General features: G+C 37.2%; 1 protein-coding gene across 1 annotated transcript; it reads left to right on the top strand.

Moving 5' to 3' along the window:
* The first annotated feature begins 305 nt into the window (after positions 1-305).
* Positions 306-22,095, top strand: aasdh (aminoadipate-semialdehyde dehydrogenase). Its single transcript, XM_073816573.1, has 10 exons — positions 306-629; positions 765-885; positions 969-1,234; positions 13,764-13,956; positions 16,261-16,502; positions 16,815-16,921; positions 18,063-18,235; positions 18,333-18,648; positions 20,947-21,065; positions 21,202-22,095. Exons 1-10 carry the CDS (start codon positions 397-399, stop codon positions 22,093-22,095), a joined length of 2,664 nt encoding a protein of 887 aa, XP_073672674.1. The 5' UTR covers positions 306-396.
* The last annotated feature ends 3,493 nt before the right edge of the window (positions 22,096-25,588 follow it).

A 25,588-nucleotide genomic window follows, 5' to 3' on the forward strand; every position in this document is an offset into this window, starting at 1 on the left:
ATACTTTACAACATTCCTGCTTGCTGTATTTTGAATCAAATAAATGCAGGCTTGGGGAGCAGAGAAAAGACATCTTTACATTAAACATTTTTGACTGGTAGTATACCCTAAACATACTTTGGTTTTAATCTGCTGTCCCATAAAATGGTGTTAATGAATAATATGGAGAGTCGCTATCTCGAGAACCACTCGTACCGAACAAATGACACGATTCAGTCAGATTCGCGAACGAGTCGTTCAGACCCTTGTGAACCGGTTCAAACAGCATTCGACTCAACTTCGTTCACGAATTGGTTATGGCTAGTTTGCAGAACAGGCGCCCCTAAACTGCTAGATGGGAATTAAATGTAGATTGCAGTTTATCAAATTATGACCTAACATAAGTTTCTCTCAGATATGACTGCAAAATTCCTTCATGAATTGGTGCATGACGCGGCGTGTGCTCACGGTAATAAAACCGCTGTCGCATTTGACAGCAGCATTGCAGCGCGCATCTGTTTGACATATGATGAAGTTATTTCCCTCGCAAATCAATTGACTGGACACTTGCGCATCTCTGTCCAGAAACATGATGGTAACATAGGGTTATTCTGTCATCCAGATGTCCTCCTTCCTGCCTGGATTATTGGGTACGATTCATTGTAACTTAGTTATGCAGTGTATTATACATGACTATACCAGGTTATTGTAGTAGCTGGTTATTATTACATTAAACAAATATTTCGTAGTTTAGTGCATAATTCAAATATTTCGTCTTTAAACAGTATTCTGCAGTTTCCCGCTGCATATGTACCTCTTGATCCTGCATCACCACCTTTGTGCAACCTGAGGATGATAAACAAGTGTAGACTGAACTTCTGCTTGATACAAAACGAACTGCTTAAAGTGAGTGTACTATTATTACATTTATTTTTATTATTATATTATATCAGTCATTATTATTAATATTACTGTTTTATAACCAACAGCAATTTCAGAGTGCATTTTCCAACCTGCTGTCTCTGGAAATATGTGTAGCATTGTCCTCACATAGGCTCACTTTAATAAAAACACAAAGTGAGCAGGACACAAACATTGAAACGACACATCAGCCTTCCAACTCCAATGCTACGACCAAAGACATCCAACAGAGGGAGCCTTTGGCTTATGTTTTGCACACATCCGGAACAACAGGGCTTCCAAAAATAGTGAAGGTCCCACACAGGTGTATTGTGCCTAATATTACACATCTAAGGTAAGAACACATTGAATGTTTACTTTAAAGCTACATTCATTATATAGTTGGTTTTTACTTGAATGTTTGCCATTGTGGTCTTAATGTTTTCACTTATTGGAGATACTCGGATGTAAATTAAAGAAGTGATTGCATGGCTACTACTGAATATGTTGATCTGCTGATTTATGCTGTTTAACCACGAAAAATCATGTGGAAGCTGCTAAATCATATAGAGAAGGACCTAGTAAGCAGGAAAGGGCACAATATTTTGACAAACTAAAGTTAATAGGCGGTAAAGATACATATGAGCCATATTAATTAAGATATTAACCTAATATTTCACCTACCTTCCCTCAGACATTGTTTTGCACCCTTTTCCTTGATTTGTTATAACTTTTGGCAGTCTATAGTACTCAAAAAAAAATTTGCCGATTAGTACAGCCAAAAACATGACAATAAATGACCAGCAGCAGTAATCGGCAAAATTTGCAAGTTCTGTTTGGTTTAGTGGCGTTGTTTATGTTCAGTGCTGCCAATATGGCCGATTGATGAGGTGACGTGAAACACTCTAGCAGAAATATAACATTGAAATTTTACTTTGGAGGATAGAATTCATTTAAAAAAACCATGTGTTTGAAATGACAAATTACAAAACCAATGCTAGACACCATACATTTTATGGCAAGCCGTTTTAGCCTAAAATATAAGTGTTTCTTGTCGTAATTGCTTTTTTCCTAGTAACAGTTCAATTAGAGAGCTATATAAATAATTTTTTTCTAGTAACAATGCCAATTATAGAGCTCTCTAATTAAATTCTTACTAGTAACAATTCCAGTTACAGAGCTCTCTAATTCTAAATAACTAGTAACAGTTCCAATTAGAGAGCTCTACAAATGAATTATTACTAGTAAGAATTACAATTAGAGAGCGCTACCATTTCATTCTTACTAGTGACATTTAGAGCGCTCTCTAAATCAGTTTTTACTAGTAGCAATTCCACTTACAGAGCTCTCTAATTCAGTTTTTACTAGTAAAAAACACATTAAATATATGTTTAATTACAGAGCTCTTTAATTGAATTAAAGAGCTCTCTAATTCAGTTCATACTAGTAACAATTGAATTAGAGAGCTCTCTAATCGGAATTTTTACTAGTAGGAATTGATTTAGAGAGTTCTTTAATTGGAATTATTACTAGTAAAAATGGATTTAGAGAGGTCTCTAATTATAATTCATACTAGTAAAAATTCTGTTGTAGAGCTCTCTTATTGGAATTGTTGCTAGTAAGAATTGAATTAGAGAGCTCTTTAATTGGAATTGTTTATGGCAAGCCTCATTAGCCTAAAACATACTAAGCGTTACTCGTCGTAAATGCATTTTTACAAGTAACAATTCAATTAGAGAGCTCTATAATCTAATTCCTACTAGTAACAATGCCAATTAGAGAGCTCTTTAATTCAATTCTTACCAGTACCAATTCCAATTACAGAGCAGCTCTACAACAGAATTTTTACTAGTAAGAATTTCAATTAGAGAGCTCTACAATTGAATTATTACTAGTAACAATTACAATTAGAGAGCTTTCTAAATCAATTTTTACTAGTAATAATTCCAATTAGTGAGCTCTCTAATTCAGTTGTTACAAGTAAGAACTGAATTAGAGAGCTCTTTAATTCAATTACAGAGCTCTGCAATTAAACATATCTTTAATGTGTTTTTTTACTAGTAAAAATTGAATTGTAGAGCTCTGTAATTGCATTTTTACTAGTAATAATTAAATTAGAGAGCTCTCTAATCGGAATTGTTACTAATAAAAACTGAATTAGAGAGCTCTGTAATAGGGGTGGGCGATATGACCTAAATTTAATATCACGGTATTTTTCATCTTTTGAACGGTGACGGTATAATATCACGGTATTACTTCTTTTCTTTTTTTTGGTACATTTTGAGAGGAGTAGCCTGTCCTGTCCATTTGGTATATGAATAAAGGTAATATTTTTATAATATAATAAGTAAATGGTAGGTATCCTTATCAAAAAGAGACATGGGAGAGTATTATGCATTCTCAACATATTTATTTTGCAAAAAACCTAAAGATCTTACTTAACAGTATACAACAAAACAAAAATTATTTTTTATTGAAATTTAATTTCTGCAATATTTAAAACCTTTAAATAACTGGGGGAAATCAACCCATGGCAACAGTTTAAAAGTAGACCAATTCTGTGGGGAAAAACGCAGACTGGCAACTCTGCATCCAACACGAGCTGCTGGAGTTAATTTCATTGCACACATGAGTACGAAATTTTCGTTTTTGCACGTAAAAAAAAACTACAGGTTATGTTAATCGTGTTTACACACTGCCTCTGAAACTTTCGTCCGTCATAAAAAAATTAGGATCGTGTTTGATTTTCTGCATTTTCGCATCCATAATAAGCATTTTGATAAGGATGGCGAATATGAGAAAACTAGAAAAAAAAAGCATACGAAAATCGGACTCAGTGTACAATGACCTTTAGATTTGAATGTTCACGGGTTGTTGTGAACTTTTCTCAGAGACCAGGAGACGTTTGGATATCTTTGAAGCAGAAGTTTCTCTTTATTGAGATCCTAGCTGTACGTTGCTGCAGTTCTTCAAAAGTCGTCTACTAAGGCATATACATTACAGTTTATATACCTTTCCAGGGGGAGGATTACATAGAGGTGGAGTCATACTAAACAAAGCATGCAAATGCAGTACAGGAATCAGCCCGTTACCAGAGTTCCCCAGCCCTGATCTCATTATCATAACAGTGTCATTCAAAGGCATAGGTGCTAATTCAGTCAGTCTGACAGTATTGCCCATACCTTCACATTATCATTGAGACAAAGGTATCATTCAAAGGCATATGTACTAATCCAATCAGTCTGACAGTATTGCCCATACCTTAACATTATCATAGAGACAAAGGAATAGCTGTAACAAAAAGGTTAATGTCTCAGACACCTGGGCTGCCTGATTTGATCTTCTTCTAATGTCATCATCTGTACCTCTAAATTCAATGTACTTATGCTATGTAAGAATCTAGGGTCAGCATTATCATAAACAGATTCTTAAATTTGTAATCCCACAGTTCCCCCTTTGAGAGTTCTAATAACTCTCACATAATACAAATTTAAACATTTAAAAGTTCGTTCTTGTAACCTTTGATTGTTACAGGCACATAGTACTTGCTCTGTGGTGATTGTTTGTAACGGCATGTTGACATAGAAACAAACATGCAGCTAGGGCCCGTTAAGTTCTTACAGGTAATAGTCTTTTCTGGTTGGACCAGTAATTTCCTTGTGATGGTCGTGGGTCATTTGCTGAATGAAACACTTGATACTGTGGACGCATAGATAGTACACCAGTAGGAGAATCAATAGCAGAACTGCTATTTCCTTGATCCACAGCCAGGGTTTCCCTAACAAGTTTCCAAACCATGAAGAACTATCTTCAGTCATCTGGTGTAATTTTGCTGAAAGATCAAGAATGTCTTGTTGGATTCTGTTGCAATGTTCATGGTGATTACTAGAATGGCAATCTTGATCATGTTGATGGATGACTGAAGTTCTCTCATGTGATTCTCTGAAACTTTCATAAGTCCATTCTATAGCCTACGTTGGTTAACATTTACACATTTACATTTATTCATTTAGCAGACGCTTTTATCCAAAGCGACTTACAATTGGGAATACAACAAATGATTCATCCTAAGGAGGCAGATCGACATAGGAAGTGCTCAAAAATACCATATGTCAGGCGTTGTTAGATGAGTACGGGCTAGAAAGGGAAGATCAGGAAAGAGAGGAGAAGAAATTTTTTTTTTTTTTTTTTTTTTTTTTCCAGATAGTCAGATAGTGTCGAAAAAGATGGGTTTTCAGCAGTCGCTTGAAGACAGTAATGGAGCGTTTCGGATGGGGGTGGGAAGATCATTCCACCAGGCAGGGACATTGAAGGAGAATGTTTTGGAAAGTGATTTCGTGCCTCTCTGTGGTGGTACAATAAGGCGTCTTTCACTAGAGGATCTCAGACTTCTGGAGGGAGTGTAGATGCGTAGTAGTGAATGGAGGTAGGCCGGTGATGAGCCGGTGGCTGTCCTATAGGCCAGCATCAGTGTCTTGAATTTGATGCGTGCTGTAACCGGTAGCCAGTGCAGGGATATGAAGAGAGGTGTGACATGGGCCTTCTTGGGCTCATTGAAGACGAGTCGTGCTGCTGCATTCTGAATCATTTGTAGAGGCCTGATTGTACATGCTGGAAGACCAGCTAAAAGAGCATTGCAATAGTCCAGCCTGGAAATGATCAGGGCCTGGACGAGGAGTTGTGCAGCATGCTCTGTTAGGAAGGGCCTGATCTTTCTGATGTTGTGCAATGCAAACCTGCAGGATCGAGCAGTTTTAGCTATGTGTTCTTTAAAAGTCAATTGGTCATCAAAGATTACACCAAGATTTCTGGCTGAAGTCGATGGGGTAATTGTTGATGAACCTAACTGGATGGAGAAGTCATGTTGTAAAGTTGGAGTGGCGGGAAAGACAAGGAGCTCAGTTTTAGCTAGATTGAGCTGAAGATGGTGATCCTTCATCCATGCAGAGATATCCGCCAGGCAGCCAGAGATCCTTGCAGCTACTGATGGATCATCTGGTTTGAAAGAAAGATAGAGCTGTGTGTCATCAGCATAGCAATGGTAGGAGAAGCCATGTGCCTGTATGACGGGGCCCAGAGATGTAGTGTATATGGAGAAGAGGAGGGGTCCAAGAACTGATCCCTGAGGAACCCCAGTGACCAGTTGATGAGTTTTGGAAACCTCCCCTCCCCAGGCCACTCTGAAAGACCTACCAGAGAGGTAGGATTCGAACCAGCGAAGTGAAGTCCCTGTGATGCCCAACGATGAGAGGGTAGACAGAAGGATCTGGTGATTTACCGTGTCAAATGCTGCAGAAAGGTCCAGTAAGATGAGTACTGATGATTTGGAATCAGCTTTTGCAATCCGCAGGGCTTCAGTGACAGACAGTAGTGCCGTCTCAGTTGAATGGCCACTCTTGAACCCTGACTGGTTAGCATCCAATAGGTTGTTCTGTGAGAGAAATAAAGATAGCTGGTTGAAAACAGCTCGTTCCAATGTTTTTGCTATGAACGGAAGGAGAGAGACAGGTCTATAGTTGTCTATGAGTGAAGAGTTAAGTGTAGGTTTTTTGAGCAGTGGGGTTACCCGGGCCTGCTTAAATGTAGTGGGGAAAGTGCCTGTGAGAAGAGATGTGTTGATGATGTGTGTGAGCGCTGGTAGGATTGTAGGGGAGATTGCTTGGATAAGGTGTGAGGGGATGGGGTCTAAAGGACATGTCGTCGGATGGCTGGAGAGGAGAAGTTTGGTTACTTCTGCCTCAGAATGGGGATGGAAGGAGAAGAGGGGAGTTTCAGCCGTGGGTGTGGTCAGTTTTAGTTCCTGTATGTGTGGAGCTGAGAACTTATTACTGATAGATGTAGTTTTGTCTGTAAAAAATGTGGCAAAATCATCAGCTGTTATAGAAGTGGTGGGAGGTGGTGGAGGGGGACAGAGCAGTGAATTAAAAGTTTTGAAAAGGTTGCGTGTGTCCGGAGCATTGTTGATCTTGTTGTGGAAGTATGAAGATTTGGCAGTATGGACATGGGTAGAGAAAGATGACAGCAGAGACTGATACATACTCAAGTCAGATGGATCCTTAGATTTGTGCCATTTTCTCTCAGCTGCCCTAAGTTTGGACCGATGCTCACGAAGAACATCGGATAGCCAAGGGTTGGAAGGAGCAGCCCGTGCTGGCCTGGAGGAGAGAGGGCATATTTCATCTAGGCAAGAAGTAAGAGTGGAACATAACGTGTCGGTTGCTGCATTAGTATCCAGAGATGTGAAGTGGGTAGGAGAGGGAAGAGAGGAGGATATTGATGAAGAGAGATGGGAGGGTGAGAGAGAGCGTAGGTTTCGTCTAAAAGTAACGGGTAGGGGGGGTGGGGGTGCACAAGTAGCAAGATGTAGGTTTAGTGTAATGAAGAAATGGTCAGAGATGTGAAGGGGTTTGACCACAATGTCGTCTGAAGTACAGTTTCGTGTGTAGATGAGATCAAGTTGGTTGCCGGATTTATGAGTGTATGCAGTGGTAGTGCGTTTTAGGTCAAATGAAGCAAGAAGTGAATGGAAGTCTGCAGCATAGGGTTTGTCCAGATGCATGTTAAAATCTCCAAAGACTAGAAGTGGGCTGCCATCTTCTGGAAAAGAGGATAGCAGCCCATCCAGCTCTTCTAAGAAGATGCCAAGTTGACTAGGAGGGCGGTAAATGACCACAACATGGAGTTTGATAGGAGATGTTATAGTGATTGTATGAGATTCAAATGAGTTATAATTGCATAGAGGAGAATGGGTTGAGTATTTCCAGTTGTTGGAAATCAGAAGTCCCGTACCCCCACCCCTTCCAGTCTGACGAGGGGTGTGAGAGAAGGAGAATTTATTAGATAGAGCAGCTGGGGTTACAGAGTCATCTGGACGTATCCAGGTCTCAGTCAAACCTAGGATGCTCAGGCCAGATTGCAAGGAAAATGCCGAAATGAAGTCTGCTTTGTTGACGGCTGATCGACAGTTCCAAAGTCCAACCGTGAAAGAGAAAGGTTCAGTGGAAGAGGTGTGTATTGGACGCAGGTTAGAGAGATTGCGTCGGCGTGTGCGTGTGATGTTAGTGCGGTGTGTAGAGAGCACCGGAATGAGTTGGAAACACATGATAGAGAAGGACAGAAAGAAGAGTGAGAAAAAGGAAAGGAGTACTTAAGTGCGTTGTCGGTGTCGTTGCTCGGATAAGTCGCGCAGGAAAAGTCGCAGTCTTTACTCTTGTCGGTCTTCACGCGAGGAGGCTGAACGCTTCCGCTGACGCTTCGGCGTCAGCTGGTATGACACCGTTAAATACACAACCAAACAAAGCTTTACTGAAACAGCTAGGGACGCCTCCTGGGCTCAGTCAGCCGCAAATGTATTGCACGCACGCAAAATGGCTCTAATCGAAACTTAAATGCAACAAACTTCGCACTTCTAATTGCTCTGGAAGGGCGCGATATGAATAACCAAAGCTTCCCTTGGCCGTCCGCTCAGTTTTGAATTTTAATAAGCACAATCAAAACTACTATTAAACGCAAAAACCACTAGCAAGGCAAATAACAGAACAACAAGTGCTTAACTAACAGCAGCTTAATGTAAATATAAACGAATACCCTAGTTAAATAAATATAAGAGTGCTTTTAACCACAGCGCAATGTAAACCGAAACGAATAAATGAACGAATCCAACGACAGAGTGCTTTTAACAGCAGATCAATGTAAACAGAAACGAATAAATGAACGAGTCCAACGACAGAGTGCTTTTAACAGCAGATCAATGTAAACAGAAACGAATAAATGAACGAGTCCAACGACAGAGTGCTTTTAACAGCAGATCAATGTAAACAGAAACGAATAAATGAACGAATCCAACGACAGAGTGCTTTTAACAGCAGCACAAAGCAAACAGAAACGAATAAATTAATAAATTCAAACGAGTGCTTTTAACTGCAGCTCAATGTAACGTTCGCCTATTAAAATAGTATTTAAGCAGCAACTTACCCGCAGTCGTTCTTTCTCCTCTGAGGATTGGAATCACTTTCCCCATAACATAAGCCCCATCTTGCAGTCATGTAACTTGAAAAAGTTACAGGCACATACAACTTATTCTGTGTCTTGTCCTAGATTTACGTAGGTGTAATAGTTCTTTTCAGAACCATAACTGTTGACACATATGACAAGGGATGGTGAAATGTCGTACAAACTACATGATGTCACAGAAAATCATGTAGCGTAAGAGTGGAAGTCTTGAAGTCTATGGCGCCTGAATAGCTGTGAAGCTGTCTGTTTTCTGTAGTCCGTTTCCCACGTAGATTCACTCAGATGACTCTTTGTCCTCATGAAGCTTGTTCATGGATGTCTGAAGTGATGCTTCACACCAGGGTTTCTCTTATGAAGATGACTTGGCATACACATCTGAAACACAAGAAAACAAAGAAACAGCAGACCAGCAGTATTCATGCATAGACATTTTTAGACTTCTGTTGATCGTATAGTGGTTTTATTTATTACATTAAAATTCTAGTGATCGTATAGTGTTTTTTTTTTCTTAACCTTATCTTAATTTGACACCTAATAGACCAGTGAGGTGGGGATTGAAAGTACTAAAGGGGAAAAACCTATGAGGAAATCTTCACCGCAGGATTGACCCCCGAGGCCTGATGCACTTCGGTTCTTTCCTGGGCTCCTAACTGGTTTGTGTGTCCTAATCTGTCCCTTTAAGTGTTGTGCACACTGTATAGTGTGAGACATAAGTTCCTAATGCAGAACAAAAATACATGTATTTCCAAAACAATGCAATCACTACATTTCAGTCCTCTAATTAAACATCAGTCCTGGTAGACATCATAACAGAGGATGGGTGACTGAATAGAATATTCTGGTATGGCTGTGAGTGTTCTTAACCAAGTGTCCCCAAGTTTGGGGGAGTGATATTCAACTTCCCTTTGTTCTGTTAACAAAGAGTCTTTCATCTTTGTTGTAGATTACTGGGGTAATTAAGAATTCACAGCCTTAACGGTTAGCACCTCAGCAAGCTGCCCAGTGAGTTTGGTGTAGTGGGGAGGTGCTGTTTTAGCATTGCTAGCAGACTGTGTAAAAGCTGATTTACATTGTTCATTTCTTTTACGTATTTTTTGTTTTTCCTGCATTCTTTCATCCTGTGTCCAGGTTTACCGCAGTAATGACAACTACCCTCTCTCTTAGGACATTTACTTTCCTGTCGGTTCTCTGTTTTCAACTTAAAGGAAGCTGCTGCAATCTTTACTCTGGCTTTAACATCAGAGTTTCTTTCCCAAGTAGCTAACCTGTCCAAGTTGCTTTGCAGGGTTCTATTGGACCATGTGAGGTCTAAGAAAGGCAGTGCATTTCTATATTCAATTAAAAGGCCATCAAACCATGTACGAGCTAGTGGTCCTTTATCATCTAGCACCTTCTCTGGAGTGTCAGCTATTCCACTGTATGCTGCAGCTGACTGACAAAACCTTTCAGTGTACTCACTTACAGTTTCATCCTTCTTTTGCACACAGTTAGTGATTCTGGACCAGTCTGTTTTGGGTCCTATGATATTCTTTAGAATTTTTAAAACACCTTCTCTCAAATCGCCTCTACTGACATGTTGTAGTTCAGAAGTAACAGCAGACTCAAAACTGTTGAATTCAGATTCAGTTAGAATTTGTGACATCAGCTGTGTGACTTCTGCTAACGACATGTCATAAAGACGCATTTTGCTGTTCATTGTTCTTCTAAATTCTGAAAAATGTGTGCGTGCTGAAGGTAAGCTCTGGGACAATCTCTCTATGTCTTTAGGTCTTAGCGCTTTGGCAACCGTTTGTACTGGGACAACAGAAGAGTTTGTAGAAACACCTTCAATTTTCTCAATTCCCTGAGATCTTCTCCTAGCACCACATACCTTCACTGAATTCACTGCATCTTTCTCCATTGTTACAGTATTGCCACTGTCTTCTGGTCTACATGAGTCAGGATAGCTTTCATCTGACTGTTGGTCTTTTGAATCACTTTTGGTTGAAGCCTGGTTATAGCCCACCTTTTTAGTGAAACGGGACAATCTAGTGTGCAGCTGTTGGTTTTGTTCTTTAAACTTAGTGATACACTGAGCTTGTTCTTGTGCTATGATAGATATTCTCTGTGGCAGCAGATAATGCCTTTTAGGTTTTTCTTTCGGATACATGTTCCGAGTACCTTTTTGCATTCTTCAATTGACCAAACTTTATCTGGATCAATACCAAATTTCTTTGTCAAATCAAATTTTACTGACTCAGTCACTATTGAGTCCATATGCTCTCCTAACAATGATTTAAACTCATCGTCTGTCCATAATGGCGTAGCTAGTCCACCTTTCTCTGTGGTTGGAATTAGCCTAGCATTCTTTCTAACCATTTTGCGAGTTTCCTTGCTACCACGCAATCACAACACTAAAACTTCTCTGATCAACAGAGGGTATGCTTGTTAACACAGATCAACTATTGTTAACCTTCCCTGAATTAACAGAGGACAACACAAACTACTAGCACTTAATGCTAAACTTCTCTGCCAAAACAGAGGATAACAAATTTTAGCATTTTAAGGCTAAACTTCCCTGCTTAAAACAGAGGATAACAGATATTAGCACGTAATGCTAAACTTCCCTGGGTGAACAGAGGATAAACAACTCTTCTCTAAAAGAACAACTTTAGAGGGTAACTTAGTTAACTAAACTGTAATAGCTGTAGTTAACCTTCCCTGAATAAACAGAGGATAAACTAGTTTGCTAACCAAACCCTGCAGCTTGTTTGTTAACACTTCTCTGGCGGCGCAGAGGATTACTATATGTACTGGTCTTTAGTGGTTCTTTTGGATAGAGTTATACTCACAAAATCGTTGTTGAGCTGAAAAAAGGTTCTGGATTTCAGTCGGGAACGATGTCTGGTAAGAAGCTCTATCCGGGTCACGGCACCAAAACTGTTGTGAACTTTTCTCAGAGACAAAAAGGTTAATGTCTCAGACACCTGGGCTGCCTGATTTGATCTTCTTCTAATGTCATCATCTGTACCTCTAAATTCAATGTACTTATGCTATGTAAGAATCTAGGGTCAGCATTATCATAAACAGATTCTTAAATTTGTAATCCCACAGGGTCGAAAGTATAGAGAGATGACAAAAATAGACTGGAGGATTTGCTGCAGTCTAGTACTCACTGACAAATATCTATTATAAGATGTGCTGCTCCCTTTACACAGAGTGTGCGTTATCGCAAAATCGAAAGTAAAAGTAAACAGCGCGAGCACTCATTTAAAAGCGATTTCTATACCCTGCATATTGAAAGTGGGAAAATGTTATACAATATTAGAATATTTGAGGGTGCGCCGATAAGAATAAAATATGGAGTTCAACTAAATATCGCACCAATTTTGTGATTGCACTATTCACGGAGAATTTAGTAACGTCAATGATTCTAATAAGCTCAGGCCGGTCGCGTTCGCCTCGCGCCCGCTCAATTTGTGATCCGCTGTGTAAATCCTTCGGCCGGCTGACTGGGAAAAGTCCCGGTTGTCCCGATTGCCACTCCACCCCGGTATAGGCTACAGGCCCGACCTTTCTTCACGATGTTTCACCAGTCGTTTAATGGCCACTCCCCTTTTACCTACCACCTGCAAAGCTGATACGAATATGTTTTACTTTTTTATTTACAACAAGATATATAGTATAAGGACAGGTATTCAGACCACAACTGAACGTTTGAAGAAAATTTAATGCCTTATTATTTAGAATTAGCTATTATTGATGTAAATGCAGCCGTTCGAGGCACATAATTGATTTATTACGGTATTAGAAAATCCATGTTGTGGCGCAATGTCACACCGGTGCTGACTGTGACACCGGTGTACCGCCCACCCCTACTCTGTAATTGGACTTATTACTAGTAAAAATTTATTTAGAGAGCTCTCTAATTGTAATTGTTTCTAGTAAGAATTCAATTGTAGAGCTCTCTAATTGTAATTCTTACTAGTAATAATTCAATTGTAGAGCTCTGTAATTAAAAATGAATGGAAGTCAATGGAGACATATGACTAGTAAAAATTAATTTGAAGAGCTCTCTAATTGAAATTCTTATTAGTAAGAATTGAATTAGAGAGCTCTGTAATTGGAATTGTTACTAGTAATAATTGAATTAGAGAGCTTTCCAATTATAATTGTTACTAGTAAGAATTTAATTAGAGAGCTCTCTAATTGGCATTGTTACTAGTAAAATTTGAAATATAGAGCTCTCTAATTGAATTGTTACTAGTAAAAATGCAATTATGACGAGTAACACTTGGTATATTTTAGGCTAAAACAGCTTGCCATTTTAAAATGGCAATATCTAAAATGGCAAGCCGTTTAGGCTAAAATATACTAACCGTTACTCGTCCTAATTGCATTTTTACAATTCACTTTATTAGTAACAATGCCAGTTGAAGAGCTCTCTAATTAAATTCTTACTAGTAACAATTATAATTAGAGAGCTCTCTAATCAATTCTTACTAGTAACAATTCCAATAAGAGAGCTCTACAAATTTTTACTAGTCATATGTCTCCATTGACTTCCTTTCACTTTTAATTACAGAGCTCTACAACAGAATTTTTACTAGTAAGAATTATAATTAGAGACCTCTCTAAATCAATTTTTACTGGTAATAATTCCAATTAAAGATCTCTCTAATTCAATTCTTACTAGTAACAATTATGGCAAGCCGTTTTCGCCTAAACGGTACTAAGTGTTACTCGTCGTAATAGCATTTTTACTAGTAACTATTCAATTAGAGAGCTCTATATTTCAATTTTTTTTTTCATTTGTGTAATTGGACTAAGCTATAGCCCCATTGTTCATATTAAGGTGAGATAATGGATTTTTTGTAAAACTTTCTCAACAGATCTGTCTTTAAGATGACTGCAGAAGATGTTGTGTTTTTGTCCTCTCCATTAACCTTTGACCCCTCTGTGGTGGAGATGTTTCTGGCCTTGTCCTCTGGAGCGTGTCTCCTAATTGTCCCCTCTGATGTTAAAAAGATGCCACGCAGACTTGTAAATGTCCTGTTTAAACGAAACGCAACAACAGTCTTACAGGCAAGTGACTTTATTCCTTGCTGAACCATCAGTCGTGAATCCCTGTTTGTGACAGCCTTTAATTAGAGATTTTAATAATCAAATCACTTCATCTTTCTATTTTTTTGCTCATGAATGTGCACATGCTGTGAGGAGGAGATGATGGTGCTGTAATCAACATTGATAGTGGAAGTAGTAAGCCGAAATTTCTGCATTATGCAGATTATAGAGATAATGAGTGTGTTCTTTGGCATTTGTTAATTTATCTACATGCGTAATTTGTTTTTCAGTATTTTTTAATTTCATTTCACACTCCAGTTCTTTAGGGGCATTCAGTTGATTTTCCTTATGGAAAAGTTTTATACACTAAATGTTTAAAACATATACACTACCAGTCAAAAGTTTTTGAACAGTACGTTTTTTTTTAAAGACGTCTCTTCTGCTCACCAAGCCTGCATTTGTTTGATCCAAAGTACAGCAAAATTGTAAAATATTTTTGCTATTTAAAATAACTTTTCTATTTGAATGTATTTGAAAATGTAATTTATTCCTGTGATTTCAAAGCAGATTTTTTTAGCATCATTACACCAGTCACATGATCCTTAAGAAATCATTCTAATATGTTGATTTGCTGCTCAAAAACATTTATTACTATGTATTATGTTAGACACAGCTGAGTAGAATTTTAGTAGAATAGACATTTTTTGTAACATTATAAATGTCTTTATCATCACTTTTGACCAATTTAAAGCATCCTTGCTAAATAAAAGTGTAAATTTTTATTAATACCAAAAAAAATATATATATATATATATACTGACTCCAAGCTTTTGAATGGTGTAGTGTATAATGTTACAAAAGCTTTATATCAGATAAACGGCGATCTTTCTATTCATCAAAGAATTCTGAAAAAATTACCCAACTGTTTTAAATATTAATAATAATTATAATAAATGTTTCTTGAACACCAAATCAGCATATAATAGTGATTTCTGAAGTGTCATGTGACACTAAAGACTGGTGTAATGATACTGAAAATTTAGCCTTGATCACAGGAATAAATTACATTTTAAAATATATTTAAACAGAAAATAATATGTTAAATGGTGAGAATATTTCAAAATGTTATAGCTTTTGCAGTACTTTGGATCAAAAAATGCAGGCTTGGTGAGCAGAAGAGACTTTATTTAAAAAAAAAACATTAAAATCTTACTGTTCCAAAACTTTTGACTGGTATTGTAAATAAACAAGAGTTTAAGAATAGTTATATCAGTAACCTAATAAAAGTGGTTTATTTTATATGGAGTGGATCATGGGGGTGGCCAGTACTACACTTTATCTTGGTTAACCCATCTATTTATTATTGAACATTAGCTAGTAGGAATAAAAAAATAAATAAATTTAAAAAAAAAACATTTTTCTGACAGTAGCATTTGTAGCTGAAACCTTTTATGCAATATGCATAAGATCACTTACCATTGGTCATCAGTGGTCAGAATATAGCCCAGGTAGACTCTTATAAATATCTGGGCATTCACATTGATAATAAATTGACATGGAATGCTCAGGTGGAAAATGTCTGTATTAGGGTCCAACAGCGACTGTATTTTCTTCGTAGGTTGAGGGTCTTTGGTGTTAACCAGAAGGTGTTGCTTCTCTTTTACCATACTGTAATCGAGAGTATTCTCCGATATGGTATTTCAGCCTGGTTTGGCAATCTTAGTGTACACTTAAAAGCCCAAATTACACGGTTAATGCAGAGAGCCATGAAAATAATGGGAGTTAATCAGCATCCCACACTTCAGGCTCTTTTTGAAGAAATTGTTATCAGACAGGCTCAAAAAATTGTCTCAGATCCCACTCATGTCCTCCACTCTGAGTACCAACTATTACCTTCGGGAAGGCGTTTCAGAGTTCCTCAGTGTAGACTTAACCGTTTTAAGCAATCATTTGTCCCACTGTCCATTAAAGTATTAAATGATAAGTTAGCCAGAGGTCAACAATCCTAATTTTTTTTTTTATGATTATGGTGACTAAAGGTGTATTATATAATGAGTAGGGTGCAATTTAGTTGCTCACTATATATAGTGAGGTTAGTGATGGGTCACTGATTGTATGTATCACACGAATGTAATATGTTATTTGTATGAATCGGCTGAGTGTAAAGTCGAAATGTACTGAGTGTGTCCAATATGAATTTCCTTCGGGACAATAAAGTTTATCTTAAAATGCTTCCTCCACACCACTAGGTGTCAGTTTAAGTCTGAGATGACATACACAACTGGTAGTACTGTTCCTTAATATTGACTTTAAATTCTTTTTCAGGCCACTCCCACTCTTGTGAGACGCTTTGGAAGGCATGTCCTTCAGGAGGAGGTGCTTAGTGCTAATTCACCCCTGAGGTTATTGGCTTTTGGAGGAGAGCCATGTCCATCTCTAAGTCTTCTCAAGAGCTGGAGGCAAGAAGGCAATAGCACGCATATCTGTAATCTTTACGGCACCACAGAAGTTTCTTGCTGGGCAAGCTGGTACAAAGTTCCAGATGAACACCTGTGCTTGGAGAACACGTGAGTGATACTCGTAAACAAAATAACAAAAAATTAAAGTAATTGAGTTTAAAAACTAAAAATATAAAAGTTTATTTTATAGTTTGTATTTAAAATATACGTAAAAACTTTTAATAGTATGTAAATAATACTAAAATAACACTAAAATGCATTAGCCACAAAAAAGTTATATTAACAATCTTTATTAAGTCCTCTGCATTGTTTTGAATTGACTTAAAAAATAATGCTAAATTATTATTGTTATTATTATTATTAATATTATTCTGTAATTTCCTGTGTTTCATTGTTTATGTATCGTGTATTCATTTAAAGAACTGATGAATTTGTGCCCCTTGGAGAGCCTATGTTGGATACCGTAATGGAGGTGAGAGATGAGAGAGGATGTCTTGTCACTGAAGGAGAAGGCCAGCTGTTTATCGGTATGCTACAGTTGTCTAAAACAAAAAAGAAATGCAGTTAAAACAGTAAAATCATCAAATATTTTTTACATTTTTAAAAACGGTTTTCTATTTTAATTTACATTACCAGTCAAACGTTTTTGAACAGTAAGATTGTTTTGTTTTTTATAGAAGTCTCTTCTGCTCACCAAACCTGATTTTTTTTTATATATAATTTTTACTATTTGAATATATTTTAAAATGTAATTTATTCTTGTGATCAAATCTTAAATTTCAGCATCATTACTCCAGTCTTCAGTGTCACATGATACTTCAAAATCATTTTAATATGCTGAAACATTTTTTATATATATTTTTTATCAATATTCAAAACAGTTGAGTAATTTTTTCAGGATTCTTTGATGAATAGAAAGATACAAATATCAGAAATTATCTGAAATAAAAAGCTTATCTTTTTTTGATTTATTTACCATTATACACCATACCATTCAAAAGCTTGGAGTCAGTATAATTTAAAGTCAGTGTAATTATAGAAATTAATACTTTTATTTAGCAAGGATTGATCAAATTGATCAAAAGTGATGATAAAAGACATTTATAATGTCAAAAAGATTTATTTTTCAGATAAATTCTGTTCTTCTGAACTTTCTATTCATCAAAGAAACCTGAAAAAAATTCTGCTCAGCAGTTTTCAACATTATAATAATAATAAAAATGTTTTTTGAGCAGCAATGATTTCTACGGGATCATGTGACTAGAGTAATAATGCTAAAAATTCAGCTTTGAAATCACAGGAATAAATTACATTTTAAAGTATATTTAATGAGGAAAACAGTTAGTTTAAATAGTAACAATATTTTTTAAATCAAAACATTAAAAATCTTACTGTTCAAAAAGTTTTGACTGGTAGTTTATTTTAAAATATAATTTGTTCCTGTGATGGTAAAGCTGAATTTTCATGTCTTATTATCATCAATATTGAATTTATTTTAAATTTTACATTTTTGTAGCATTATAAATGTAATTTTTGTAATGACATTTTAATGCATCCTTGCTCTATAAAAGCAATAATAAAAAAAAAAAACTTGCTTTCACATTCAGATGTTTTGCTAGTTTTTGTGTTTGTACAGTGCTTTTTTTGTCTTTTTAAAAAAAAATTTAGGTGGTCAAGAGAGGGTGTGTCTGCTCGATGATGAAGAAACTGTAGTTAAGGGAACAATGCGTGCTACTGGTGACTGGGTGCAGGTGCGTGCTTCCCATTTGTATTTCCTGGGTAGGAAAGATCGGCTTATCAAACGCTTTGGTCAGCGGGTACACCTAGATGCCTTGCAGCAGGTAGGTGATATACGACCCATGTGTCATGTAACAACTTTGGCATGTATTTACAATAAAATCTGAGAGTATTTAAAAGTCCTTTTTTTTCTGTACTCAGGTCATTGAGAATTTGCCTCAGGTGGAGGCGTGTGCAGTGAGCCTGAGCGAGAGTGACAGGCTGCTGGCATTTATAGTGCTCGCATCGGGTCAACCAGGAACTCTTTCATCCTCTGAATTTCCTCATCAAAAACCTTTCCATCATTCCCCACTGTCCTCTGAAGACCTCACCACTGTCGACGTCTCAAGAAACTCCACCTCTCCCTCGCTCAGAGTTATTGAAGGAAAGATTCGCCAGAGGTTATCACAGCTTTTGGCCAGTCACAGCATGCCAGACATGATATTCTTCATCCCTGCTCTTCCACTCACCTCTCATGGCAAGTGAGCACCATCCTTTAATGCCCTATTCACACTAAGAATGATAACTATAAAGATAACTGTAATGATAACTATATTAGACAGTTTTAAGGTTATAAGGTTAAAGTCGTAATATTTAAAGAATAAAGTCGTAATACTCCGAAAATAAAGTCAAAATATTTAGACTTTACTCTTGTAATATTTTGACTTTATTCTCGTAGTATTTTGACTTTATTCTTGAAGTATTTCGACTTTATTCTAGTAGTATTTCGACTTTATTCTTGAAGTATTTCGACTTTATTCTCGTAGTATTTCGACTTTATTCTCGTAGTATTTCGACTTTATTCTCGTAGTGTTTTGACTTTATTCTTGAAGTATTTCGACTTTATTCTCGTAGTATTTCGACTTTATTCTCGTAGTATTTTGACTTTATTCTTGAAGTATTTCGACTTTATTCTCGTAGTATTTCGACTTTATTCTCGTAGTATTTTGACTTTATTCTCTTAGTTTTTCAACTTTATTCTCGTAGTGTTTTGACTTTATTCTCGTAGTATTTAAACTTTATTCTCGTAGTATTTTGACTTTATTCTCTTAGTTTTTCAACTTTATTCTCGTAGTGTTTTGACTTTATTCTCGTAGTATTTAAACTTTATTCTCGTAGTATTTCGACTTTATTCTCGTAGTATTTTGACTTTATTCTCTTAGTTTTTCAACTTTATTCTCGTAGTGTTTTGACTTTATTCTCGTAGTATTTAAACTTTATTCTCGTAGTATTTCGACTTTATTCTCGTAGTATTTTGACTTTATTCTCTTAGTTTTTCAACTTTATTCTCGTAGTGTTTTGACTTTATTCTCGTAGTATTTAAACTTTATTCTCGTAGTATTTTGACTTTATTCTCTTAGTTTTTCAACTTTATTCTCGTAGTGTTTTGACTTTATTCTCGTAGTATTTAAACTTTATTCTCGTAGTATTTAAACTTTATTCTCGTAGTATTTCGACTTTATTCTCGTAGTATTTTGACTTTATTCTCTTAGTTTTTCACTTTATTCTCGTAGTATTTAAACTTTATTCTCGTAGTATTTAAACTTTATTCTCGTAGTATTTAAACTTTATTCTCGTAGTATTTCGACTTTATTCTCGTAGTATTTAAACTTTATTCTCGTAGTATTTCGACTTTATTCTCGTAGTATTTTGACTTTATTCTCATAGTTTTTCAACTTTATTCTCGTAATATTTCAACTTTATTCTTGTAATATTTCGACTTTATTCACATAGTATTTTGACTTTATTCCCGTAGTATTTCGACTTTATTCTCGTAGTATTTCGACTTTATTCTTGTAGTATTTTGACTTTATTCTCATAATTTCGACTTTATTCTCGAAATATTACAACTTTAATCTTGTAATCTTAGATTTTTTTTTAAAATATGGCACTAAAACGCTGTCGTATTAACAGCAATTTATTACAAGTTTAACAAAAATTAAAATTTTAAGGCCCTATGAAATCAATTTTATTTTCTTTTTTGTTTCTTTTTAACCAAATTTAGTTTTTTTCCATAAATTTTCTGGTTTCCATTCATTTTAGTGGTTTTATTAAATTTTAATAATCAAAAGCATCTCTAATTATTGATTTCATTCAAAAAAATTAATTAATCATTAAAGAATCATTAATATTATTTTATTGATTTATTTATTTTTAAATAAGTAAATTTTAAATATTTTTTCTGGTAAATATTCTTTAAAATAAAAGTTATTATTAGTTGTAGTACTATTATTACATTAAGTAATATATTTCTGTCACATTTTCTTTAAGTTAAACCGAACTTTTTTTTTGACGTGTTGCTATGAAGAACTTTTTTGTTTGTATATGGTATGCCAAAAGTTTTACTCAAGAAGCGACACTCATGAAGTGACACTCCGAGCAGTGTTTATGTTTATGTGTACTCATGTACTCATATTTTGAGGCGGCAGAGGCTGACAACACAGAGAGCGTCACGTGCGCTTTAGTATGTGTGTAGTAAATGAAACCATGCGTCTGCGCCATTCATTCACACAGAGACACGCACAACATGCAAGATTTATATTTAAATAGCATTTGCGGCTTAATATTCACAGACACTAGTCTATATCATGGTTTGATTTAAGTGTGGTGAGCTACTTTTGATTTATTCATCCAAAATTTGGCAAATTCCATGACATTCTACGTTAAGCCGTGATGTTAAGCTTTGGTATTTCTATCACTAGCAAACATGTTTTTTCATTGTAGTCACAGATTTCACAGTCATTATTTATTTATGCCTGTTGCATGTGTTTTTTAGGTAAAATAGCCACTGATGAGTTGATGAGGATGTGTGATGCTCAAAAACAAGATATAAATACACAAACCGTATGGAAAGACATTGAATCTGTGAGAGTGAAGTTACAGACCCTGTGGAAGGTATAAACAGCATTTACTGTTTTTGTACACAAAATATACACATTTTAATTGTTTGCCACATAGAGGTATTTCTTAAATAATATTTTTCCAGTTTGCATGTTGAGTTAAACTTCCATTGTGTTTGTATGTTTATTAGGACTGTATTGGCCTGCCGAATGACGTGGTCGTTGAGGAAGATGCACATTTCATGTTAACTGGAGGAGACTCCCTTCAGGCCCTGCGTCTCTGTGATGAGATCACTGTTGCCATGGGGACACCCTCTGTGGGCCTGCTGGAGGTCATATTAGATGGTACTTTCTCAGATGTGGTTAGCCACATCATGACAGAAACACACAACAATGCAATCCAGCCATCAAAGAAGAGAATGCTGAATGATCCAGGCTCTGTAGTTTCACCTAAAAGACAACACAAGGAAATGTCCACAGTGAATGCTACAGAAAGCACAGTGGGTTTTGTAGTTCCCTCAGTGAGAAGGACTATGGGATTTGTAGTCGTGAGGCGAGCTGGTGAGGTCATCGATTGTGGTTGTTTTCAGAAAATGCAAGAGAAGAACTTCTCAGATGCACTAGGAACAAACAAGTCCAAACTTACGGTGACAGATATTTCTGAAGACAGTTTAATATCTGATCCTTCACATGAACTTTATAAGATATCTCAGGAAAATCCTGCTTTTAAAAATATCACAGAGCACAATGTTCCTCAAGAAGGAACTTTACCCGTCACTAAGAGCCAAGGTATAGGTGAAGATTTAGGGGAAGAACCTTCCAATGTTCTTCCGCTGGACCTGCAGGTCCTCTGGAGCTCGGACACAGGCAGGTGTGTGGATGCCTCTCCAGTGCTGCTAGTAGGTCCTGATAGGACCACTGTGTTCATTGGCTCTCACTCGCACAGAATGCAGGCTCTTGACTTGTCCAGTGGAGAGGTCATCTGGGAGCGTATCCTTGGAGATCGACTGGAGTCTTCAGCTGCCATCTCCAAATGTGGAAGCCTTGTAGCAGTAGGTTTGTACTTCATCTTAAGGTCCACTTAAGTGCTTTGAAACACACAGTGTTATTCCATGTGTTGACGTAATTTCAACTGAAACAGGAAGACAGGGAGAAACATACCCCCCTTTTTTTCAAAGCCGATAGCATTTCGTTTATTTTACACCTTGGAACAGAGGCACTTATCTTGGTAAAGCCGCATTTAACAGCGTATGACAGCCACAATCTCATCCATCTAAATCGCCATAAAACATAGCATTCTGTGTAGAATTCGAATGGGTGAGATACATTCGTGCATATGATCTGCTCCGTGTTATCATGTGTCTGGACTGGAGCAGACTGTGTGCACGGTGCAGCAGTTTGCGTGACACAACACAAAACCAGACTTCATTTGCCACAACCGCTAACCATATTTACACTGTCTGAACCATTCGCCAAGTAAGTTTGGCATTGGGCCAAACAAAAAAAAACTGGAACATAGTCAAAGGATAATTTAAGAAATTAATTAATGAAAAATTCAACTAGAATTGCCTGTGACAGACTGTTACAGTGTCTTTTGTAACTGGTAATGAGCTGTTACTTCAGGGTATATACACAGGAGTCATGGAGTTCAATTTAATACCTTTTTAAGACCTTTTTAAGACTCTTTCCATTAGAGATGTTCCGATACCCTTTTTTCCTTCCCGATACCGATTCCGATACCTGGGCTCGGGGTATCGGCCGATACCGAGTACTAATCCGATACCTGGGTGTGTAATTGTATATACAGCTGTAGATAATACTAATAAATTATTTTATTGTGTGCTTCAGACTTATTCCTTAATAAAACAAACATACAGTGATATATACAGTGAACTAGAGTATTTTTATTATATGACATACATTTGACAGTAATATTTTTTCATATAGTTAGTATTACTAATCTGGTTTTCTGACGTACATCAGCCCAGCAACCTTATTCATTGTGGGGCATTTTCAAATGCTCCTCACTGCATCTCGCAGCAGTAACAGTGTTGCAAAATCAACGTTGGCACCCGAATAAAGCTGTTCGGGGTTTGTGCAAGTTTGTTTGCATTGCAGTCCAAGCTGATAAACGGTCAGCGCTGAGCAGCTCAAACGTGTCGTGTTAGTTTCACTTTCGTTTCGCGTGCCATTTTATGTTTCTCATCTGAGACAGAAATGGCAGAGCTTATGAGTTGAACAACGCGGTGGTCGCGCCAGTGTGACCGCTCACGAAAATTAGTAACACTGGCAGAAAAATTGGTCACAGTCTGGAGCCCTTTAATATTACCGCAAGTGTCCCGCGCGCTTCAGTACAAGGAGTAAACAAACCACGCGCCCTGTACAATTCATTAACACAGAACCACGCATTAATTCATATTTAAACAGTCGGTTTTCGGCTTAATATTAGTCCATATCACGATTTGATTTAAGTGTAACGAACTACCTTTGATTAATGCATCAAACTTTGACAAATTCCGTGATGTTCCGCGTTCCGTGTAAATTCCATTTTGACTGGATTCCGCGATTCCGTCCGTGTTTTCTGCATCACAGAAATCATAAAGACCTACATATGAGAAATGCCGCCGTTTTAGCGGACAAACTGCTAGCACATTTGTATTTCTTCTTCTCTGCTCTAAACAGTGGTTGCTTGTGGCAACACTGTTTGCATTCTGAGCCGCGAAGAAGAACTGGCTTCTGATTTGCTAGCGGGAATAACTTATATCTTAAGAAAATGGTATCGGACGTGGGTTCAAGTACTCGCCGATTCCGATGCTAGATTTTTTTGTGGTATCGGCGGAATTTCCGATACTAGTATCGGAATCGGAACAACCCTACTTTCCATACCTTTTAATACCTCATCTCCACTTCAAGTTTTTACTGGTTACATAGGCAACACTTTAACTTACATTTACTATATATTGATTGTAAGATAGAACAACTAAACAGTCTTAGTTTGTGATAACTCCTTATCAATGCAGCATAATTCAGAAGTGTGGGAAGGAAATCTCAAGAGAAGTAATTGAATACAGCACATAATCAGTATCAGAGGTTATAACTGCATAGTTTGTGTTGTTGTTCCAGCCGCGGTGTCGCAGAAATAGAAACCTGAAACGTTTCTAAAATAGAAATTTTGTGTGTCGCTGTTGTGTAGTAGGACTTGATGTTGATATGCTCCCTTTTCACAGAGTGCGTGTGATCGCAAAATCAAAAGTGAACAGGAAGCACCTATTCAAAGGTGATTTAAATAAATTGTAACTGTTGCTGTCATGACAGACCTATTTCAGAACCAGCTGCTATCAAAATAATCTGACTGTGGGCGCGGGCCAAATATTATTGCTGGCGGGCCAGTTTTGGCCCTCAGGCCGCCTGTTTGCCAACCACTGCACTTTATAGTGCACTATGTGCCATTTACCATACAGAAAATAAAATTCTGTGAACAAGTGACCGATTTTAGCCACAACTTCGGTGTCTATTTACAGTGTAGTGGGCGGGACTTTTCGGATTCTAGAGAGCCTTTGATTGGACAGAAAGTTGAAGAAGCTGAAGTGCAGGGTGATGTCATCAAAATCATTGATCCATATTGGCGGAAGTTAGAGACTACGTTTTGAATGCTTATATCTTCTAAATGCGATTTTTGGCATTGTTTTAGAACACACTAGTTTATAGATAACCTTAAAGGAACACGCCACTATTTTAGAAAATAGGCTCCCCTAGAGTTAAACAGTTGAGTTTTACCATTTTCGAATCCATTCAACCAATCTCCGAGTCTGGCGGTAGCACTTTTAGCATAGCTTAGCATAGATCATTGAATCTGATTAGACCGTTAGCATCTTGCTCAAAATGACCAAAGAGTTTCAATATTTTTCCTATTTATGATGTACTAAGAAAATGAAAAGTTGTGATTTTCTATGTTAATACGCAGTGCCTGAAAACTTAGTGCCAGTCACGTTGGAAGTTACCTAGCTGGGCAATATTTTCAGGTACTGCGTAATATCATTGTGCCTGTTGCACTCATGGTACGGCAGCAAAGTTCCTTGAATAATTGCAACTTTTCTTTTTCCGTCTTGGTACACAATGTAACTACCAAGCGGCAACCTCCCGCTCTCTCTATTGAAACCAACACCGAAGTGACTTAAACTGCAATTCATCGACTGGCGGCTAGAGTCTGGCTGCAAAAGGGAGTCAATCCCATTGACTCCCCATGTTAAAATGGCCAACTTTACAGCAGAAAAAGTATGTTTACAGCCTGGTACAAAAAGTGGGTTTGGTCTATATAGCTAGTTTTGCCCTTCATGTCAACTGTGAGGGGTGTGAATTTTTTTTCATAACTCATCCGTTTAAGTAATATTAAGCCTAGAAGTTCTGCATATTAAGGGCGTGGCCACTTGAGTGACAGGAGGATTGCTGTTGCTGTCACCACTGTCGCGCTAGGTGGGCGTGGTTTCAGCAACCAGCTCCACCCACGTCCCGCCTTTTTGATTATCCAGGAGTGACACGCGGTCACGCTATTCCAAGATGGCGACGGCCAACTCCCGC

This window comes from Garra rufa, chromosome 13 (genome assembly GCF_049309525.1).
Source record: "Garra rufa chromosome 13, GarRuf1.0, whole genome shotgun sequence".
Taxonomy (NCBI): Eukaryota; Metazoa; Chordata; class Actinopteri; order Cypriniformes; family Cyprinidae; genus Garra; species Garra rufa.